At 46.3% G+C, this 18,721-nt stretch overlaps 1 protein-coding gene across 1 annotated transcript; it reads right to left on the reverse strand.

Annotated features, from left to right (window-relative positions):
- Positions 1–1,392: 1,392 nt before the first annotated feature.
- Positions 1,393–9,820, reverse strand: LOC108928835 (cytokine receptor common subunit beta-like). The gene is made up of 10 exons (XM_018742999.2): positions 9,695–9,820; positions 8,749–8,893; positions 8,383–8,521; positions 7,995–8,149; positions 7,360–7,490; positions 4,774–4,948; positions 4,406–4,502; positions 4,078–4,147; positions 2,538–2,626; positions 1,393–2,369 (listed from the first exon to the last, which is right to left on the reverse strand). The coding sequence occupies exons 1-10, from the start codon at positions 9,800–9,802 to the stop codon at positions 1,853–1,855; spliced, it is 1,626 nt and encodes a 541-aa protein (XP_018598515.2). The 5' UTR covers positions 9,803–9,820; the 3' UTR covers positions 1,393–1,852.
- Between the last annotated feature and the right edge of the window lie 8,901 nt (positions 9,821–18,721).

The raw sequence follows: 18,721 nt of genomic DNA on the forward strand, positions 1-18,721 counted from the left end.
GCCCGAGAAAGTCCGGCTTCCCGTGTGTCGCCCTGGTTATTTCACAAGACAAATGAAGACCTTTGGAGTGTAGACCGATCATCGGTCTTTAAGGTGATGTATGGAGGAAAGAGGAAGACATTTCAGCCTTTTATCATTGGGTAGGTTAGGCCAGACAGGGCTGGACACGTTGATATGAGACGTCCCAGGTACTGGGCGTTGTCCTTACCTTGTCTCCTGTGTGTAAGTGCACTGAGCAGCACTGATTGCAGTTTCGGTCCCCCCTCAATACCTGACCAATGGTGTTCCACTACTGCTTTTCAAATATCTAAACATTAGTGGTTATTGCAGTGTCACAATTAATATCCCCAACACAATTACATACTATCCTGTGCACAGTCTTGACCGTTTTTTAGACAACTAACTTATTGGATTATTGTAATACCATTTTTATTCATTTAACTGATGCTTTGCTCCAAAGTGACTTACAGTGTTGATGTTACAGTTATTTACCCATTTAAACAGCTGGGTAATTTTACTGGTGCAATTAAGGGGAGGCACCTTACTCAAGGGTACTACAGCCAGAGGTAAAGCTTAAACCTGCAACCTTTGGGTCTAAAGGCAGTAGCTCTAATCACTACACTACCAACTGTCCACTGTCCACTTTTTATCTGGAACAGATTATTTTTATTGCTCTTTTACTCCCAACATTTAATTTCATTTATTTCAAGTAAAAAAGCATTTGCACGGGGCCCGTTTAGTTTGACTCCTTCTACGAAGTAACCCAGGGAAAGGCAAATCGTTCGCCACAAGGTTGGATTTTCGTCATGCGGAAAGCCTGCGCTATATTATAATAACTAATAGTGCCCAGCTGGCCCCCATTCATTTAGCGATGCAGACACCAGCTGGGCATAATCCACAAACGAGGAGAAAAGACAAACGAGGTGAAAGAGAGGGGACAGATGACTTTCGAACCCACAGACAATCACGCAAGCTAATGTCGTCCGTTGACAGATTCTCTAAGTTCATTTGCTTTGCCCAGATCTTACAGCTTAAATGTTTTCAGCTGTTGGAACCCTGGTTCCGGTGTTTGTGTCTGGGTGTGTTTTTCTGCTCTTCTCTCGAACAACATCAGTTTAGACCTTCATATCTGCCACGATCAAAAAAAAAAAAAGCTGTGAGAAGTGTCTATTCACATCCCCGAATACTTCCGACATTACTGACATTGACCTATGGGTAGCAGAATATTGTGGCACAGCAGTAACGTGTTTCAAAAGTCTTTTATGCACTCGTCTATGCACTGAATAACGGGATTCATTTTTCACCTTTTTATTAAAGTTAAAAGCACACACACAACAGAGTCTTCATGCTGAATGGGCACAGCCTGTGTCAGCAAACTGAAATGAACGCCCTTGCTCCCCTGCTACTCAAAAGCTCCTCGGTGAATCTAAACTTTTACAAAAGTGTTGCCTTGTAAGACTACATGATGTATGTATTTCACGCAATACAGCGAGAAAAGTTTTGCACTGTACGGATGACTGACAGCAACAGGCCTTTACACTTTTTTTTATATGATTTAGTCCACACAAAGTTATGCACGAAGTATATTTAATATTTATGAGATTAACAGTAGGTTTCTCTGATGCACAGGCATTAGATACATAGACATGTTCTGCATCTCAGATCGGATTCCGGGTGAACGATCTCAGGGATGGGTGGTTCGTCAGTGAGCCACCCTGAAAGGCTGAGCGTGCCGCTCCATGGGTACAGGCCATGTACCACATGTACCACAATCACACCTGGAGCAAGTAAATGCAATATCTTATTTACTTAGCTGAAACACACACAAACGCACAGGTTATCATGCAACGATTTACTGCACTGTAAAGTCCACGCTGCTGTTGCCCGCCGTTCTGTGTGGCTCCCCTGCCTGCGCGTCGGGAACGAGGCCTGCGGATATGCGCTGGAGCAGGGAGGAGTGCAGTGCCGGGGGGGTCGGCGTATAGGCCGGGGGGTTGCAATCTCGTACCTCAAAGTTTGACCCGAAGGAGTCATTGGGAGCGAACGGCCAGTCTATGTACTCCCTCAGGACGTGGAGCGGAGACAGGCCGGCGTCCGAGGGCAGACTCACGTACCCTGTTGTCGATTCGCCCACGGACAGAGAGAGGTGGGAGCCGGTGGAGAGCGATTCCGAGTCGGAATCGGCCTCCTTCGCGCTGCAGTAATCTAGCGTCTCGCTCAGCGATTGTGACATTTTGCGACACAGAAGGTAAGGGCCGTTGAAACTCAGGCTTGAAGTATCCTTCTCCCGCCTCTCCTCACTCAGGGAGGGTGGACTCTTGAAGTCGTACCGGTCAAGGGCAGCATCCCAGCCGGTGTCTTCCGGACAGCTGAGAGCCAAGAAAACAGGCGAAACTACATTTTTTATTATGACATTACAGGAGGCCCTAAAGAAGTTCTCAGATGACAACTCATGTTGCGTAAACACCTGTTTTCCCAACGTCAGAGGCCCGCCGAATGCGGACTGGCAGGGTGTAAACGTGGCACGAGTGCTTTACCTGGAGGAAGAGAGGCTGTCCAGGATTTGCACGTTACAGATGTAAGCTTTCTCAGCCTGTGATGAAAATGCACAGCTGCTCGGGGAGTGCTGCAAGAGCACAAATTATGCATCAGTTGCTATAGTTAAGATATGACCAAGGTTGTAGGTTCAAGTGCAGAGACAGGGCCTTGTTGGTTTACCCTTGAGCACAATACTAAGCATCAACTGTGTAAGTAACACATCCTGCTGCATGTGGTGTATATTATCAGCCATGTAAATCTCATTCACACACACACTTTCTGAACCACTTGTCCCATTTAGGGTCATGGAGAGCCAAAGCCTAACTCAACAACACAGGGCGTAAGGCTGGAGGAGGAGGGGACACACCCAGGACAGGACGCCAGTCCATCGCAAGGCACCCCAAGCAGGACTCGAACCCCGAGACCCACCGGAGAGCAGGACCCGGTCCAACCCGCTGCACCACCGCACCCCCAGCCATCTAAATCACGCTGGATAAAGGTATCTACTAGGCTATTAAAAGAAGGATTGTTTCATTTGTAAAGCTTCCTAGTACATTCTGAATCAGGTGTGTCCATTTATTGTAAGCTCCTCAGATGTGGACAACCTTTGATAAATCCCCCCTTAAATCAATGAAAAATGTGACATTGAAAGGACATGGACAAGATTTGCACGTGATTTCTTGGTGTGAGGTCACGGGCCCACATCTACATTTCAGATAAAAAGCACGCAATTGCTGACACTGAGGACCGAAAGCAAAGAATGAAGACCTGATGGATAAAAAAGAGAGCTTTAGGAGAAATGAAAGATCATAAGAGACCTATGCCTGAGATGGACACCAAATAAACAGTGTGAGCTGGTGGGGAGTGGAACTGTGCAGTGGGACAGGGCTATACTTGGCGGACCTCTCCCCACCACCTGCCCCTTGCCAATTTCCATACAATGAAGACAAGCTGCCTGAAATGAGACAGTAAGCATTGTTACATGAAGCAGCTGGCGGGGGACCAATGCTGGAAGGAGATCTGAGAGGGCGTGTGACAATCGCGGCAGCCTTTTGTTAGGTTGCTCTACTCATTTTGCACCAGATCATTTCATATTCCTCTGTATTTGTGGTCGTGCTCCTATTAAGCATGAGTCTGCTTTTGGTTGACCCTCGCCTGTTTTTCTGCATCCTTCCTTCTCACGTGACTGCCTCCACATCAGGACCAGCCACTACCGGCCTTGCACAGCTTAGCAAGACGTCCACAGTCTAAACTGCTATAAAATAGCACTGACAATAACGCCATGAGTCGAACCATGTCTGTGAACATTCTCCGATGCTGAAAGGGGATTTCTGATGTTGCGTGAACCAGTTCCTGCTTTTTTATATTATTTAGAAAGTGGGAACCACTAAGTTTTTCTAAGCCAGACTGCAGGAATATTATGAGCAACCGTTACTTTTTAAATTTGATGAAGAGGAGCAGCATATCCAGAGGGTGGAAAAATGATGCGGGTTATTCAGAGGAGATGAAGAGAAGTTAGCTGTGGCAGGAGGCACTGACCTTCAGAATTTCTTCCATGACTTTGCTCTTGATGGGAGAAGGAAGTGACACTTCCCACCTTATCAGCCTCCTGACATAAAGAGACACGTTATTTCTGAACTTAGCACATGTAGCAGAAGCTCAGTCTGTCCAAAAATGACGATACATTTCAGATCTTAATTTCTGACACTGAAAGGAAATGTACTGTAAAAGTGGAACTCCATTCCTGGGAAGTGGTCACACATTTTTTTTGGTCAAGCATCTTGGTCCCTGCACCAGCTGCCATAGGCTACGTTCTAATAATTTCTGCTAACCACAGTAATAGTAGCTGTCAAAGTCTGGGACATACCTGTGGAAGGCAGGCAGGGTAAAGTAAAGAATGAAGAAGAATATGGTCACAACCACACCAGTGATGATGTAGATGAACGTGGAGATGGACCAGGGAGCTGTCAGCACGGAGAAGACAAACGCACATTCACGTGTTAGAGACCTTTCGCTGTACGCTTCTCTTTGCTTTCTCTATTTCTTCTCATGTGCGAGACACTTGCAGGTTTCAGAGGTGGTAAACAAAAAAAAAAATCAACGGTCAATAATCTCAGAGCACCTGGAGAGTGATCTTACGAAGAAGTTCAGGAACTCAGGACATTCACTAAATTTGCTTTCTGGAGCTGAACTGCTCCTCAGTGACTAATCCTCACGCTGAGTCAAAGGTCTCACCTGGGTGGGTAATAAACTCCACCGCCTCTGTCCACTCAGATGGTGGACCTCGATAACTGCTGGGGGCGACCAGGATTCGCACTTGGACCCAGTAGCGTGTATGTGGTCGCAGGGAGCTGCTATGGAAGCGGTGAGAGTAGGTGCTCTGTGAGAAGTTCAACTGGGTCAGGTCCTCCTGAGAAAGAGGGAGAGGGGGAAAGAGAGAATGAGAGTTTTCAGCTGAGGTGAGCTTTCCGGGAGCAACGGGGGTCACAGCTACGTTCAGTCCCCACCGTAAGGGAGGGTTCATAGCCTGGCAGGGAGTCGAAAGGAATCGTCAACAGCACTTTGCATGTGTCCAGTGATGGACGGTAATGAAAGTAACGGACAAGCAGATAGGTAGCGTGATGAGACAGACACGCAACGTGACCGACAGACAGGGGCGTAGCTACATGGTGGTTGCGGATGGCCAGTGCCACCCCTGACTTGTGCAAATCTGACCACGCTGACAGGTGACTTTGTTCGCCGCTCAAACTTCATTTGTACGACGCGCATAGTGATCCGTACGGCGCCGTTAGGCTGGAGAGCTGCGAACCGCCCGCACGGCACAAACCTCCGCGTGTAGGAGGGAGGAGTAGGAGCGGGAAAATTCAATTTAGGTACCGTTACTCACTGCAGCCAAGTCCAGCGCAAGAAGATACGGTGATCAGGAGAGTAAAATCAGTGTTATTCACCTACATTTCACTACCATTTCATGACAGTTTGTTCAAGTTGAAGTACTGCGATGTTTCATCATGACAAACAAATGTTAGCTTACCACATTGTACCGTCCCCCCACGGAGCTACTAGAAACTGGCTCGACAGACAGGGTAAAAGAAATGTGCTCTTTACTGAAAGCATGGATGTCTCCAACAACAGTCTTAACAAAGACGCTTCAGACAGTACAAAACACAGAACACCTCAGAATCCCCCTGGGTCACTCCCAGCCCCCCTGCTGCACCCCCTGGTTAAGGGGTTCCCCCCGGGACTCCCCAGAATCCCACTCTCGAACACTGAACATAAATAGGGCGACAACCAATCAGAAACCACACACATAAACACTAATGCCAACTATTTACACATTTACTCCCCTCAGCGCTGTTACAATATTATCGCATAGCTTAGCTAATAGGCTAATGCTAGCTAAAGTTACTGCCGCTGCTAGCTAGCTAATTTTAAAAAACAATATTATCCCACATAACACTACCACATCATAATACACTTACATTATGAGTCTGTCACTGTTTTTTGTAAGGAGCTATTCAATTTAATAATAAAAGTGTTTGATAGGTGTGTTTGTCTAAACTGTAGAGAGCAAAAGGAAAGCAGGGGACGATTAAGAAGATGAAGATACTTTCCTCTTTTTACAAACTGAGGGCTAGTACTAGTGAAGCTGAAAATGATGAAGAGGCAGGGAAATGAATGTTACAGAGAGGGGAGAAGCAGGGGAAATGTGTGCTGCCAAGAGAGACGAGGAGGACGCAGAGATACAGTCCGAGAGGGAGCTTGTGGAGAAGCTCTACAGACACAACACACATCAGACCAGAAGCAGAGATGAGCAGAAACACTCATGTAGTCAGTCGTTGCCCAGGTATATAGGTTGCATAAGTTGTATGCGCAAGGATAAAAAAAAAAATTTCCAATACCCAATTTGCATCATTATCATCTAAATAAATAAATAATGTCGAATAAGGATCGTATTAAATGATATTATAATGTTTTTACAAGGGGGTGCGGTGGCGCAGTGGGTTGGACCGCAGTCCTGCTGTCCGGTGGGTCTGGGGTTCGAGTCCCACTTGGGGTGCCTTGCGGCGGACTGGCGTCCCGTCCTGGGTGTGTCCCCTTCCCCCTCTGGCCTTACGCCCTGTGTTGCCGGGTAGGCTCCGTGACCCCGTAAGGGACAAGCGGTTCAGAAAGTGTGTGTGTGTGTGTGTGTGTGTGTGTTTTTACAGACGTTTCTAAGTACTGCCACTGTAATTTCTTGTGAACATTTGTAATAAATTCTGTAGAATTTATAGAATTTCTGTCCGTAGAATTTGCTTTTGGTACAGCGTGTCACAGTGTCACGAGGAACACAGGGGGCCGGGACGGCTGAACCCAAGTGCAGCGTTGTTCGTCTGAAGTTGAGGGAAGAGGCAAGTTCTCAAAACCAGGGACAGGCGAAGGGTCGGTCGATCGGCGAACGGGACAGGAACGAGGATCCATGGACGTGGTTGGAAAACGAAGCAAGGAGTCAAAAGACTGGAGATCGTGAATAGAGAATAGAGCAAGAGTGTGTGCTAAGTAACGCGAGGAAGGACGGTTGTCCCAAACGAGATTCCGCAACGGTACGGGAGCTGAAGAGGGTCTTTAAAGGGTGAGCGATTACTCGGGAGCTAGTGCAGAGTCAGGTGTTGTCGCTTGTGTTGTGGGCGTGGACGTGACACACAGTCAGTTGTGATTTTTTTTTGGGCCACCCCAATGAAATCACTGGGTCTTACCTGGCCATCCCTGAAAAAAGTTCCGGCTACGCCCCCTGCCAACAGACAGTCTGACAAAGCTACTGATTCACAGACCCGCACATCTTACCTGCCTCTCCATGCTCCAGTAGCGCGCCTGGTAGGAGACCTTCACTTTAGGAGAAACTGGGGGTTTCCAGCTCAGTTCAAACATCTGGTCCTTCTCCGTCACCTTCACTGGGCCCGGAGGGGGGAGCCGGACTGTAAGAAGCAGATGCAGTGACAGATTCGTAAGCACGGCCACCCAGTTAAAGGCCGAAGACTTCATCGGGCTTCATGAATAGGTTAGGGTGAAGCCTCTAATGGCGGAGTTTGAATTTTATGCGTTTTTAAGTTTTTATGCGGCTCTAGTTAAATAAGGACCCACAAAATTAATCTAAAATGAAGCAGATTGTGCACAATGGGTGATGCTGGCGCAAGAAGTGCAGTCTCTGTCCCTAGGAAACGATGTAGCAGCATGTAGAGTACATAAGTGTGGTTCAGTTTAGAGTCTAGGAACACTGCATGCTGTGCCCAGCGGAGACACTCGATGGCAGCAGCGCAACACTTGAATTGCCCCACATGCCATCTCTCTTTGACACAAAGGTCAGAAGATACTGAAATCCCTTCTATTGCTCGGTGCCCAGAGCAATTGATCCTGAGAAAGCTGAGGGACCAAGACAGGAAAGTGAGGGAGCAGGCAGAGCAACTGGGCCAAGTACTCACTGTTAGTGTGAGAACAGAACTGCTTTTTTTTGTATTCTGGGGTGAGATTGACCTGGAGCTCTTCAGCGCGAGAGACAAAGAAGGAGCATCGAAACTGGACAATGGGGTCACTGGGGTCGTGGACAACAGGGATCACTCCATAGCAATGCTGGACCCTGTGATGGGAAAGACGGAGGGGGGTGGGGATGCACGTTAAGTACTTAGAGGCAAAGACACAATGATAAGGGATGCTCAGTCGCGCTCGTATGTAGAGCGAGGGGCCCACACTGACACGCTTGAGCTGAGCTATGAACACAAGTGGAAACACATGCGATTGTGCCTGTGCAAGCCAATGTCACGTGCGAACACACACTCTTAGAGCCGGGCCCTGCCCCTTTAGCACACTTACGCCGCAGAGGAGTTTGTTTGGTAGGAGAGCCTGTAGGTGACGGATTCTGCCAGGTCTCTGCGCAGCTCCCAGCTGCAGCTCACTGTCTTGTTCCCGTCAAAAAAACACTGCAGGTTATAAGGACCTTGAGGTCCCGAGGCTGCCGGTTGGAGAAGGAGATGGCAGCGGGGGGGAAGAAGAGGAGGCATCGCGGCTTTAGATTTACCAACCACACATCTGTAAACCTGCTGTGGCTGAATACCACACCAAAGAATAGAATCTTCTGCAATCTGTTTTTTAAAAGATCAAAGATTTAACTTAATATTTAGTAAAGTTCTGAGCCAGTCCATCTCCAGAGGTGCCAGGCGATGTATCAGTGGCACTCACCCTCCTCTGTCTGCCACAGCACAGGGGGACTCCAGTCACTCCAGGGACCCCTTCCGCCCCTTGCCCTCACCATGGCCTCGTACCTGGAGCCAGGCACCAGGGACTCCGCCCCAATGTCCCATTTCACGTCAGAAATGTCCAGAGTCTGTGGTGCCACAGAAATAATGAGAGTGTCTAGCGCTGCAATGTTGTCCTTAATGTGATGATATAAATGCTTTGGTCAGATTTTACAGATTACTTCAGCAGTTCATTTTACATTGTCTGAACCACTTGTCCCATACGGGGGTCACAGGGAGCCGGAGCCTAACCCGGCAACACAGGGCGTGGGGATGGAGGGGGAGGGGACACACCCAGGACGGGACTACATGCCAGTCCATCACAAGGCACCCCAAGCAGGACTTGAACCCCAGACCCACCAGAGAGCAGGATGAGATTCAACCCACTGCACCACTGCGCCACTGCACCCCCCCCCCCAGCAGTTCATTTTACCATAGGAAAAATTAAAACCCAAAAACCCAAGTTGCCCTGAGCCCTTATAAGACATGCAGCAGAAAGCAGATGGAACAATTATTACAATGCAGCAGTCTCGCGATGGCAAAGGTCACACACAGCCACACCTGGGCCTAGGTGGATGTCACAAAGCTTTCTCCTGCACTAAATGCTCAGGTATGAAGATCACCGCAGGTTACAGATCAAAGGATCCTCCTACATGTGCTTTCTTCTAATATTTCTGCATACACATTCTTGTTTGCATCTGTCTGCAGTGCGGATGGAAACACACTGACAGCAACACCAAGATCACAAAGTCTGGTTTCGGTTTTCAGAGTTGGTGCTGCTCCTTTTCCTCAAAACGTCACTTCATCGACAAAGTTCCATTTTTATTAGACTGAGCGAGAACTGCAGAGGAGAAGCTGAGGACGAGCGTGATGCTTTAAGGGGTCGTTACCATCCAGCGCTGGCCGAGCCTCCTGTATCTGATCTGGTAGCTCAGCGTTGGGTGCAAGGGAGACGCTGGAGTTAAAGGACTCTTCCAGCTTAGCAACCTGCTCCCCATTTCGGTAACGTTCAGGGACAGTCCCTGGGGGGGTCCAACTTTCACTGCAGGAAAGAGCACATGTTGGCACAGGATGTCCTACACGCGCTTCGGCGAGATCTTTCAGACAAGTTCCGATGAAGCTGGTTACGAAAGGGTTGTGGAATTAGGCAGCTGAAGGAATAATCACCATATCATACTGTGTGCTTCTAACTACACCTGATCCTCACTACTGACCGTTCCGAGATAGATGGATGGTCCTGGACATGGCAGCAGAGTGGGGCGTCTTGAAGAAGAAGGTGTGCGGGCTCCCAATGCCAAACACGGAGGTGTTGTACCGACACCGCACTCTAAGCTGCCCTCCGACATGGTGCTCCTGAGGGCCAAATGGGACACACGGGCTATCCCTGGCAGGGAGGCAGGAACACAGTGTCATGTGCTCAGTCTCACCTATCTATTAATTCATTTAGCTGATGTTTTCTCTGAAGCGACTTATAACATTCATCTACCCACAGTTACTTACCCATTTATACAGCTGGGTAATTTTATTCGAGAAATTTATGGTAAGCACCTTGCTCAAGGTGGTTCGGGCATCTGATAAGGATGCCCCCTGGGCACCTCCCTTTGGAGGTATACTAGGCACGGCCAACTAGGACGAGGCCCCGAGGTCGGCTCAGGACCCGCCGGAGGGATTGTATCTCACAGCTGGCCTGGGAACGACTGAGGATCCCCCGGGTTGAGCCGGAGGAAGTTGCAGGGAACAGCGGCAGCTGGGCCTCTCTGCTCTCCCTGCTGCCACCGCGACCCTACTAGGACAAGCGGGATAGAAAATGAATGGATTGATGGATTGATGGATTGATGGACAGACCTGCTGTCCCATTTTTCGGTGTCGTTATTTCTCTTACTGTCAACCAGTCATTCAAATCCCATTTAATACACCATTCTCTAAATAAAATAGAGATAAATGGGATGGAAAAACATATAACACAAATCGACACGGAAGGTCAAACCCGACTTCTCTCTGCCTACTTTCCATCCTGTCTCTTGTTTTCCATGCCATTTGCCTCTTTGTCCTATAGTTTCATCCTCAGACCAAGAACTGTCTGAAGATGCCACCTGTAGCTAAGGAACCTGACTTGTGAGCTGAAGGTTGACCTGCCTTGTGAGCTCCCAGTGGTTGCACCCATGAGCATAACCTGAATTTCTTCAGTCAAATATCCAATTGCACAAGCTGGCAAAAATTAATTTTTGTAATTCAATCTGGGTCACATTATCTATTCAATTTTTAACACCCCATGGCAATACTTTCTGTTCGCTCCTTATTACTATTCAAGTCTTCCAATCCAGAACCTTCTATCTACCGCCCTCCTGGTATACCTGTCATTCTCATCCAAGTGGTACAGGGACAGTGGGGACACTCTGTGGACTGCCTCACTCTCTGTCCACGTGCAGTTGATGTGGGAGGCGTAGTCATTGTAGCACTGCAGGGACTCCATCAGGGTGGACGCTGGGTTCACCACGAAATGAGAGAAGTAGTTTAGGGCTCAAACCTTCACTGCAAATATTCCCCACCCACAGAACAGATCGACACCCCGATGCAGACACACAGGAGGCATTCCTTATAGTAAGGTGTTCTTACCATACTCTGAGCTGACACTGTCTTGAATGCAGTTGAAAGGTTCAGATGTCAGGACCAGGAATGGGAGCGGAGAAGCACACAATGTCCAGATGAGGAGCATCTTTCTTTGGGAAGAAAAGTAGCAAGCTCTCAAAGTTTGGAAGAGCTTTGACAGTTACAGCTCAGAGGAAACAGGAAACAATTTGAAAGATTAAAATAGTGTGAGATGTAAATAATTACATTTTTATAATATCTTTATTAGAAGTTCTCAAAAAGTGAATGAAGTTTCAATTTCCCTCACAACTGGAGGCTTTCCTTAGTGATGAATAGACAGGTTCAAGGTCCAGCTAGACGTTTCATCTTTTGGATGACGGTACACCAAGAAGACAGCGTTCGTGAGGCTGTTCTAAAGACAAAGACTCACTCCACTCCTTATTCGTTTGCTGTTTGCGGATTCCATTATTTTGTCCAGGGCTTGTGTATCACTTATGGGAGATACAGGTTGGTTTGAGGAATGCTGAGAAAGCCATTGACGTGTGCACACTCACGTGTACATGATCAGCTCAACTGGACCTCAGAAAAACAGAAATAATCAAAGGCTCAAGGAAGACTTATCACCAAATGTACTCCAGTGGCACAACTTGCTAGATACCGCTGTCTTCATCTCAAAAGCAATGAAATTTTCTTAACTGCAGAAGGACCTTGAAGCGACTCTGTACTGATCAAATCAGGCACTTATTCCAAAGACTTAAGTTTTATACCTTTAGCCAATTCCAATTTCTTGCTCATCGGTGGGGAGAGATTTTGAAGTTAGACGGCCACCTCAATGAGACTAGACGAGACATTTATATTTGCACTGTCACTCTAGGCAACAGCAGAAGATACTCATGTGAGCCATCACAGGTCCAGCACCTTTATTAAACCCTTTGTACGTGTTGTTAGACTTAATGGTTGCAATCTGGATTTTGTGTTTGTATTTTAACAGACGGGGGGGTGCGGTGGCGCAGCAGGTTCGGTCTGTGCCTGCTCTTTCGTGGGTCTGGGGTTCGAGTCCTGCTTGGGGTGTTCTGCGATGGACTGGCATCCCAACCTGGGTGTGATCCTTGCGCTCTGTGTTGCCATGTTGGGCTCTGGTTTGCCTCGAGACAAGCTGTGTGTGTGTGTGTAAGAGAGTTTAACACATTTACGGAAATCCTTGAACAGCAAGCTGCCAGCCTCAGAAATAACTAACAGATGGGCACTGCAAGAAGAATTTAACTGTTTTAACACCTCAGCAGTGTGTTTTATCTGCCTTTCGCAAAATATAAACGCAGTTTTTGCTGCTATTTTGATTCGGTACTTTTGCATTTGCTTTGCCAGTACGCAAACCTTAAATGGGCAACATCACTGAGAACCTTTACATTTTTTTTTTTTCCAAATATGATATTAATATGGTTGCAAGTGAAGGGCTTCAACAGAAGTCCCCTGTTCTACGGAAACACTAAACAAGGCTCACAGGATGGCCAAGGCCCACCGCTGTGACGAAGATAAATTTCCTTGAAAGAGCTGCAGCCCTACAATAAAGAGGAACCAAGTGACGCGCGACCCAAAGGCCAGTCTGTGAACAGAACGAGTCTCATCAGCGCAGTGCGGCTCTGCGCATGCGCCACATCAATGACCAGGGGGCTATATTTGCATGAGGAGCAACACTTAATTTACATGTATTCATTTAGCAGATGCTTTTCTCCAACGCGACGTACACCTCAGAGAAAACACAATTTGTGCATTACATAGCAGAAAGAGAGACACAGTTGCAGACGTGTGATTCTTAAGTAAACATAGTTTGTTTCTTTTCCACTTGCGCTGATCGTTCATCGCTCGAGAAGGTGCGCAAAACTCAGGATAGACTAATCCTGATCACCTTCCTACGAATTTTTTCTTTATTTTTTTAAAAACACACAAACATTTACATACAATACAGGAGTAGCGGCCGTAAAGGCTTATCTGGGGATGATCACGAAGTTACGCATGAACATTTACACGTTTTACACCATACATGAGCTTGAGAGATCATGGGTGAAGCGAGTCCAGAGGTGAGTTTTCAGACCCTTCTTCTTGAATTTAGAGTTTCAGCAGTTCTGAGGGGGAGGGGGAGGTCATTCCACCACGATGGAACCAGAACCGAGAACCTCCGCGCTTTACCTTTCGTGCGCGGGACCATCAAGCGGGCAGATGTGGAAGAAGGTAGCGGTTGATTGAGTCTTGTAGATATCTAGGAGGAGTTCTATTTGATACCTTGAAGTTGTAGATAACCAGAGTCTTACGGCAACTAGAGGGACCGTTGGGGAAACACATTGCGATGGACAGGCATGAAGAGATAAAAAATGGCACTGTAATATGTTGCCACTTTACATTTTCACCCATTGTGGGAAAACTTTTCCGAAAAGTCTCCTGTATTTGCCCCTTGGTGAAGAAATTCCCGAGTGCATCACCAGGGGATCAGTTTACGAAGGAAAGACACTTCCCGTCAGTTCGTCACTCAACATCTTAGTAAAGGTACCGAAACTGAACACCAATATAGTAATATTCTCCCATACTCCCAGTAGTAATTCTCCCAAGTTCTATAAATAGTTAAAATGAAAATTGGCTGAGAAGGGGGGAAAAAATCAGCCAAGCAATTAAAAAAAAATAACAAGTAAAAATTAACATTACAAAAAAAAAGAACATTCTGAATCAGAATTTCGGTACTGAAACAACATAACAGTACCGCAACAGAATGCGTTCACATATCGACAGAGATGCTATACATTCACGTTTAATCTTAACATCACCAAAGTTTGATATTATGAAAAGTTCTTCTACAACACGTTTTCAAAGTCTGACAAACTTCGACGTACTTTCTAATAAGTGGCAAAACTGGTGGTGGTATTACACACGGGATAGAGAGAGAGTGTTCCGAACAGCCGCGTTAACGTAAGTGTACGTACATATACTGTATTTTTTTTAACAGAGAGGTTGTCATATTATATTAACCTTCATTTTCAATCAAACAAATGAAACAGATGACGGCTTATAAAATAAGTAACTCCAAATTATGACAGCCAGAAAGTGCGACCCCCCCCCCTCCGGCCCTCCTTCAGCACCCATTCATTCAATCACAGCCCATTCATTCCACATGGGCTTCCCACTTCACTTCACGTCCTGATAAAACTCACCATGGTACGGACGTCGCGCTCCCCGATCATTCACTTTTGCCACAGTTTCTTGGCACTTTCGATGCCTTTGGGACGCGTTTCACGCTTTGCCCCCTTGACTTGCACGACCCATCATCGGCAGTCGCTTTATTTTTCCAGCTACACTTATTCTCGTTAACAACTCTTTTCTTTTCTTTTATCCTTTACTTGATCTTCCAGCTTCCACGCCGCCACGACGTAGCTCGGCGCTCCGCAAAGGCGTCTGCGGTGCGCTTTTCTGCTTCGCTCTTACTCAGCGCGCACTTGAGCGCCGCCCGCTTCCTCTTTCCCGCAAAGCTGCGTCAGATGGCGCTTTCGCCGCCTGCGCGCCTGTCACCGCTCCTTATAGTAAAATCGAGCGAGAACACAACTCTGAGGCTCAAACTGAACATGCGCCAGAGCAGCGCAGCCTACGCACACACATACATGCTGTACCACTCACTTCACATTCACAGGTGGTCCCCGACTTATGACGGAGTGGCGTTCCGGGAAACCCCATCGTAAAACGAAAATGTCGTAAGTCGAAAATGCATTTAATATACCTAACCTACCGAACATCATCGCTTCATATCCTTTAAGATGCTCGAGATCGTTGATTTTTGCTTTCGCGTCCAAGTTCACGTGCGATGGCCATTAGGGGTTTGCCGCAAGTTCAAGCTTGGCAATTATCTTGAGTTTCTCCTCAACAGTAATTGCCCTCCTCTTCTTTTTCTCACCAGTAGCAGGAGACACCGATGGGCGTTTCACACAGATGGGAGATGCGGATCGCTGCTGCTGCTGCCCAGCATCACAAGAGCGAATTGTACCGCATATCGCTTGCCCCGGAGAAATTCAAAATTTGAGTACGGTTTCTCCTGAATGCGTATCGCAAAGCTGAAAAATTGTACGTCGGACCATCTCTATTTAATTAGCAGATGTTTTTCTCCAAAGCAACTTCCAAAGAACTCTCTGTAGTGTTATCAGACCACACACCTTATTCACCAAGGTGACTTACACTACTAGATACACTACTTACAATGGGTCACTCATCCATACATCAGTGGAACACACACTCTCTGGGTGAACCTGAACAGCATATCTTTGGACTGTGGGAGGAAACCAGAGCACCCGGAAAAATCTGCACAGACACGGGGAGAATGTGAAAACTCCACACAGGCCGAGTGGGGTTCAAACCCATATCTTCCTACACCACCCAGGCACTGTGAGACAGCGGTGCTACTTGCTGTGCCACTGTTCCCCACACAGTGGTAATACTTAATGGTATAATTGCGCTGACAAGAGGCGCTTGTCTCCCCAGTGATCAAACAGTCCCAGTATGACCCCCCACACACAGTATGTGTACAATTCTTCTGCGTACTTTTGTCAATATTTCGGGTCCCTCTGCAACTCGACTTATATCCTTCGTTTCTACACACAAGATCAGTTCTTCCAAACCCTTGAGAGCTGCTTCAGCATAATGCACAGACATCTGCAATCTGAACACAGCTGCAATCTTAGATCTGCCCGAAATTTTAGGGTGTCAAAACGTCATAATGAGATAAGAGGCTGAGAAGATGCACTGCAAGCCTCCTGAGCTGAACTTGCAACGTAGAGAAGTTTAATGACCCCTTTCTTGAATGTAATTTAAACATATTTTATATACTGAAGTTTTTTTTTAGAATGACATTCAATTCAGCACATGCATTTTTTCAAAGACCTTTCTATTTTTGTTCTATACTACTGTTTTGCCGTATAGCTTTTACGCACTTTAGTCAGTTGCTTTTTGTCTTGCCCACATCACACCTTTAAAGCTGTGAAAAACAGTCACGCATGGCTCATCTTCAGAGAAAAAGCTGCTCTGTTAAAAGAAAGAGTTTTGAAACCGGATCGCTGGTGGCAGCTGTGACTGCAGTAGCACCTCCTGGCTTCGTAAATACAAAGTGAAAAAAAAAACACACACACACACACACAGTCTGAAACTGCTTGTCCTGAGCAGGATCACAGCCTAACCCAGCAACGCAGGGGGCAAGGCCGAGGGGAAACACCCTGGACAGGATGCCAGTCCACCACAAGGCACTCAAACACAGCTTGAACCCCGGACGCACCACACAGCAGGCCCTGACCAAACACACTGTGCCATCACACCCTCAGCCAATGATAAATTGATAAAATATAAAAGGTATGTTTTTAAAAACATGAAGCCGAAGCAAAAGGAAATAAATGGCAATCCCCTGTAACAATTGCTTAAAAATCTACCTTTTCCATCATTTCATTGCTTTTATCTGACATTTCCTAATACCTTTTATAGCTGAGCTGCCACATTATTACAGTATATTTGGATGAAATAATATGACTTGTAAGTACAGCCACTTTCAGCTTTTTTCTTGTTTTTCCTTAATATGCTTATTACAAGCACTTCTTGGAGTTTTGTATACTTTATTATACAAACATATCTTATACATAATATTGCAAAGAGGGGGGCGCAGTGGGTTTGACCAGGTCCTGCTCTCCGGTGTGTCTGGGCTTTGAGTCCCACTTGGGGTGCCTTGTGATGGACTGGCATCCCCCTCCAGCCTTATGCCCTGTGTTGCCAGGTGAGGCTCCAGCTCCCTGCAACCCTACATGGGACAAGCGGTTTCAGACACTGTGTGTGTGTGTTGCAATGAGGGGTAGTCATTTAGCCCCATCATATGCACACAAGAGTGGCACAGCAGGTAAACTGGTTGGATTGACGACAGCACACTCACAAATCAGGGGATTGTGCAGAAGCACGTTAAATACCTGAAGAAAAAAGGTTAAATAAACCCACATTACCCATAATACTTTGATGCAAACCAACAAGAGAAAAAAAAGATCTAACATAGATGTACAATTTGTGGGTGGCCCACAAATTATCTTCATTTCTGTGGCAGAAAGTGGTAGTTCAGACGAAGCGCAAAGACTTGTACCCTTGAAGTATTTGCCCTCGATTGTCCCATTAAAATTCCTGGCTGTATAAATAGGTTAAACGGTAAAAGCTGTTTTAGACGAGCGTGTTGAATATGTAGGACTGTAGTAATGATCCTTAACGCTAAATTTAAACCCCATGAGAATGGAACCCTAACCCTAGTGGGATGACCACATGCGCTCAAAACATTTCACAACTGGCTGCAGTAGCAGGAGAGACCGTTTTGACGTAAGGATGATCGGGGATGAGTTAAGTTTAATGCCTTATAATTTATACTGCAAAGAGACATTTATATAGATCATATAAAAAAATTCTTGCAATGGTTTTCTTTGACTGCAACCCACCTCAATAAAAGACTTCAAATTTTACCTTTCAGTAGCACCTGTGAGTCCAAAAAAAAAAATTACAATAATAATAATAATAGTTGGTTTTTTGCCATCTTTTGGTAACACTCCCCCAAACCCGGTTTACTAGGTTATTTCACCGTAAGAATTTCTTAGTAATCCTGCAGTCTCTTAGTGACTAGATACCCAATACCTTTTATTATCAGTGCAATATTAACTATCTGTTCTAACTACTCTTCCTATTTTTCCATATTATGACTTCCTTCTGAATTTGCTCTGAATACAGCGCATTATTATATTTGATAATGATTGATAGGACCTTCTGTTACTGGAAGTCTGATACATTTTTCAAAGGTGTGGTGATACTTTAGTCACATCACACAAAGAAATGCCTGTGCTCTTGACTCACAAGATCCCTAAAACCAAGCTGTGCACTGTCACACTGTCAGCAGTCCTGTGGACGTCCTCATCGTCGCAGTTAGCTGTGATCTAATGCGTGAGTGTGTAGAATTTAGTCCTCTGCTCTGTCCTTCTCAACGTAGAGGAGAGCTGCTGCTGAGGCAGGAAATTGATCGGCAGATGGTGAGGTTCGCTGTCTTCCCCACGCAATCCACAAGATGTTTCATTCACTCACATCACTGGGAATTAGTGCACATACAAAGACAAAATTTACATTTACATTTTTTTCACTCAGCGATGCTTTTCTCCAAAGTGATTCCAATGAACTCTATGTAGTGTTATCAACCCACACACCTTATTCACCGCAGTGACTTACACTGCTAGATACACTACTTACGAGGGGTCACTCATCCATACATCAGTGGAACACACACACTCTCT

This window comes from Scleropages formosus, chromosome 3 (genome assembly GCF_900964775.1).
Source record: "Scleropages formosus chromosome 3, fSclFor1.1, whole genome shotgun sequence".
In the NCBI taxonomy this organism is placed as follows: domain Eukaryota; kingdom Metazoa; phylum Chordata; class Actinopteri; order Osteoglossiformes; family Osteoglossidae; genus Scleropages; species Scleropages formosus.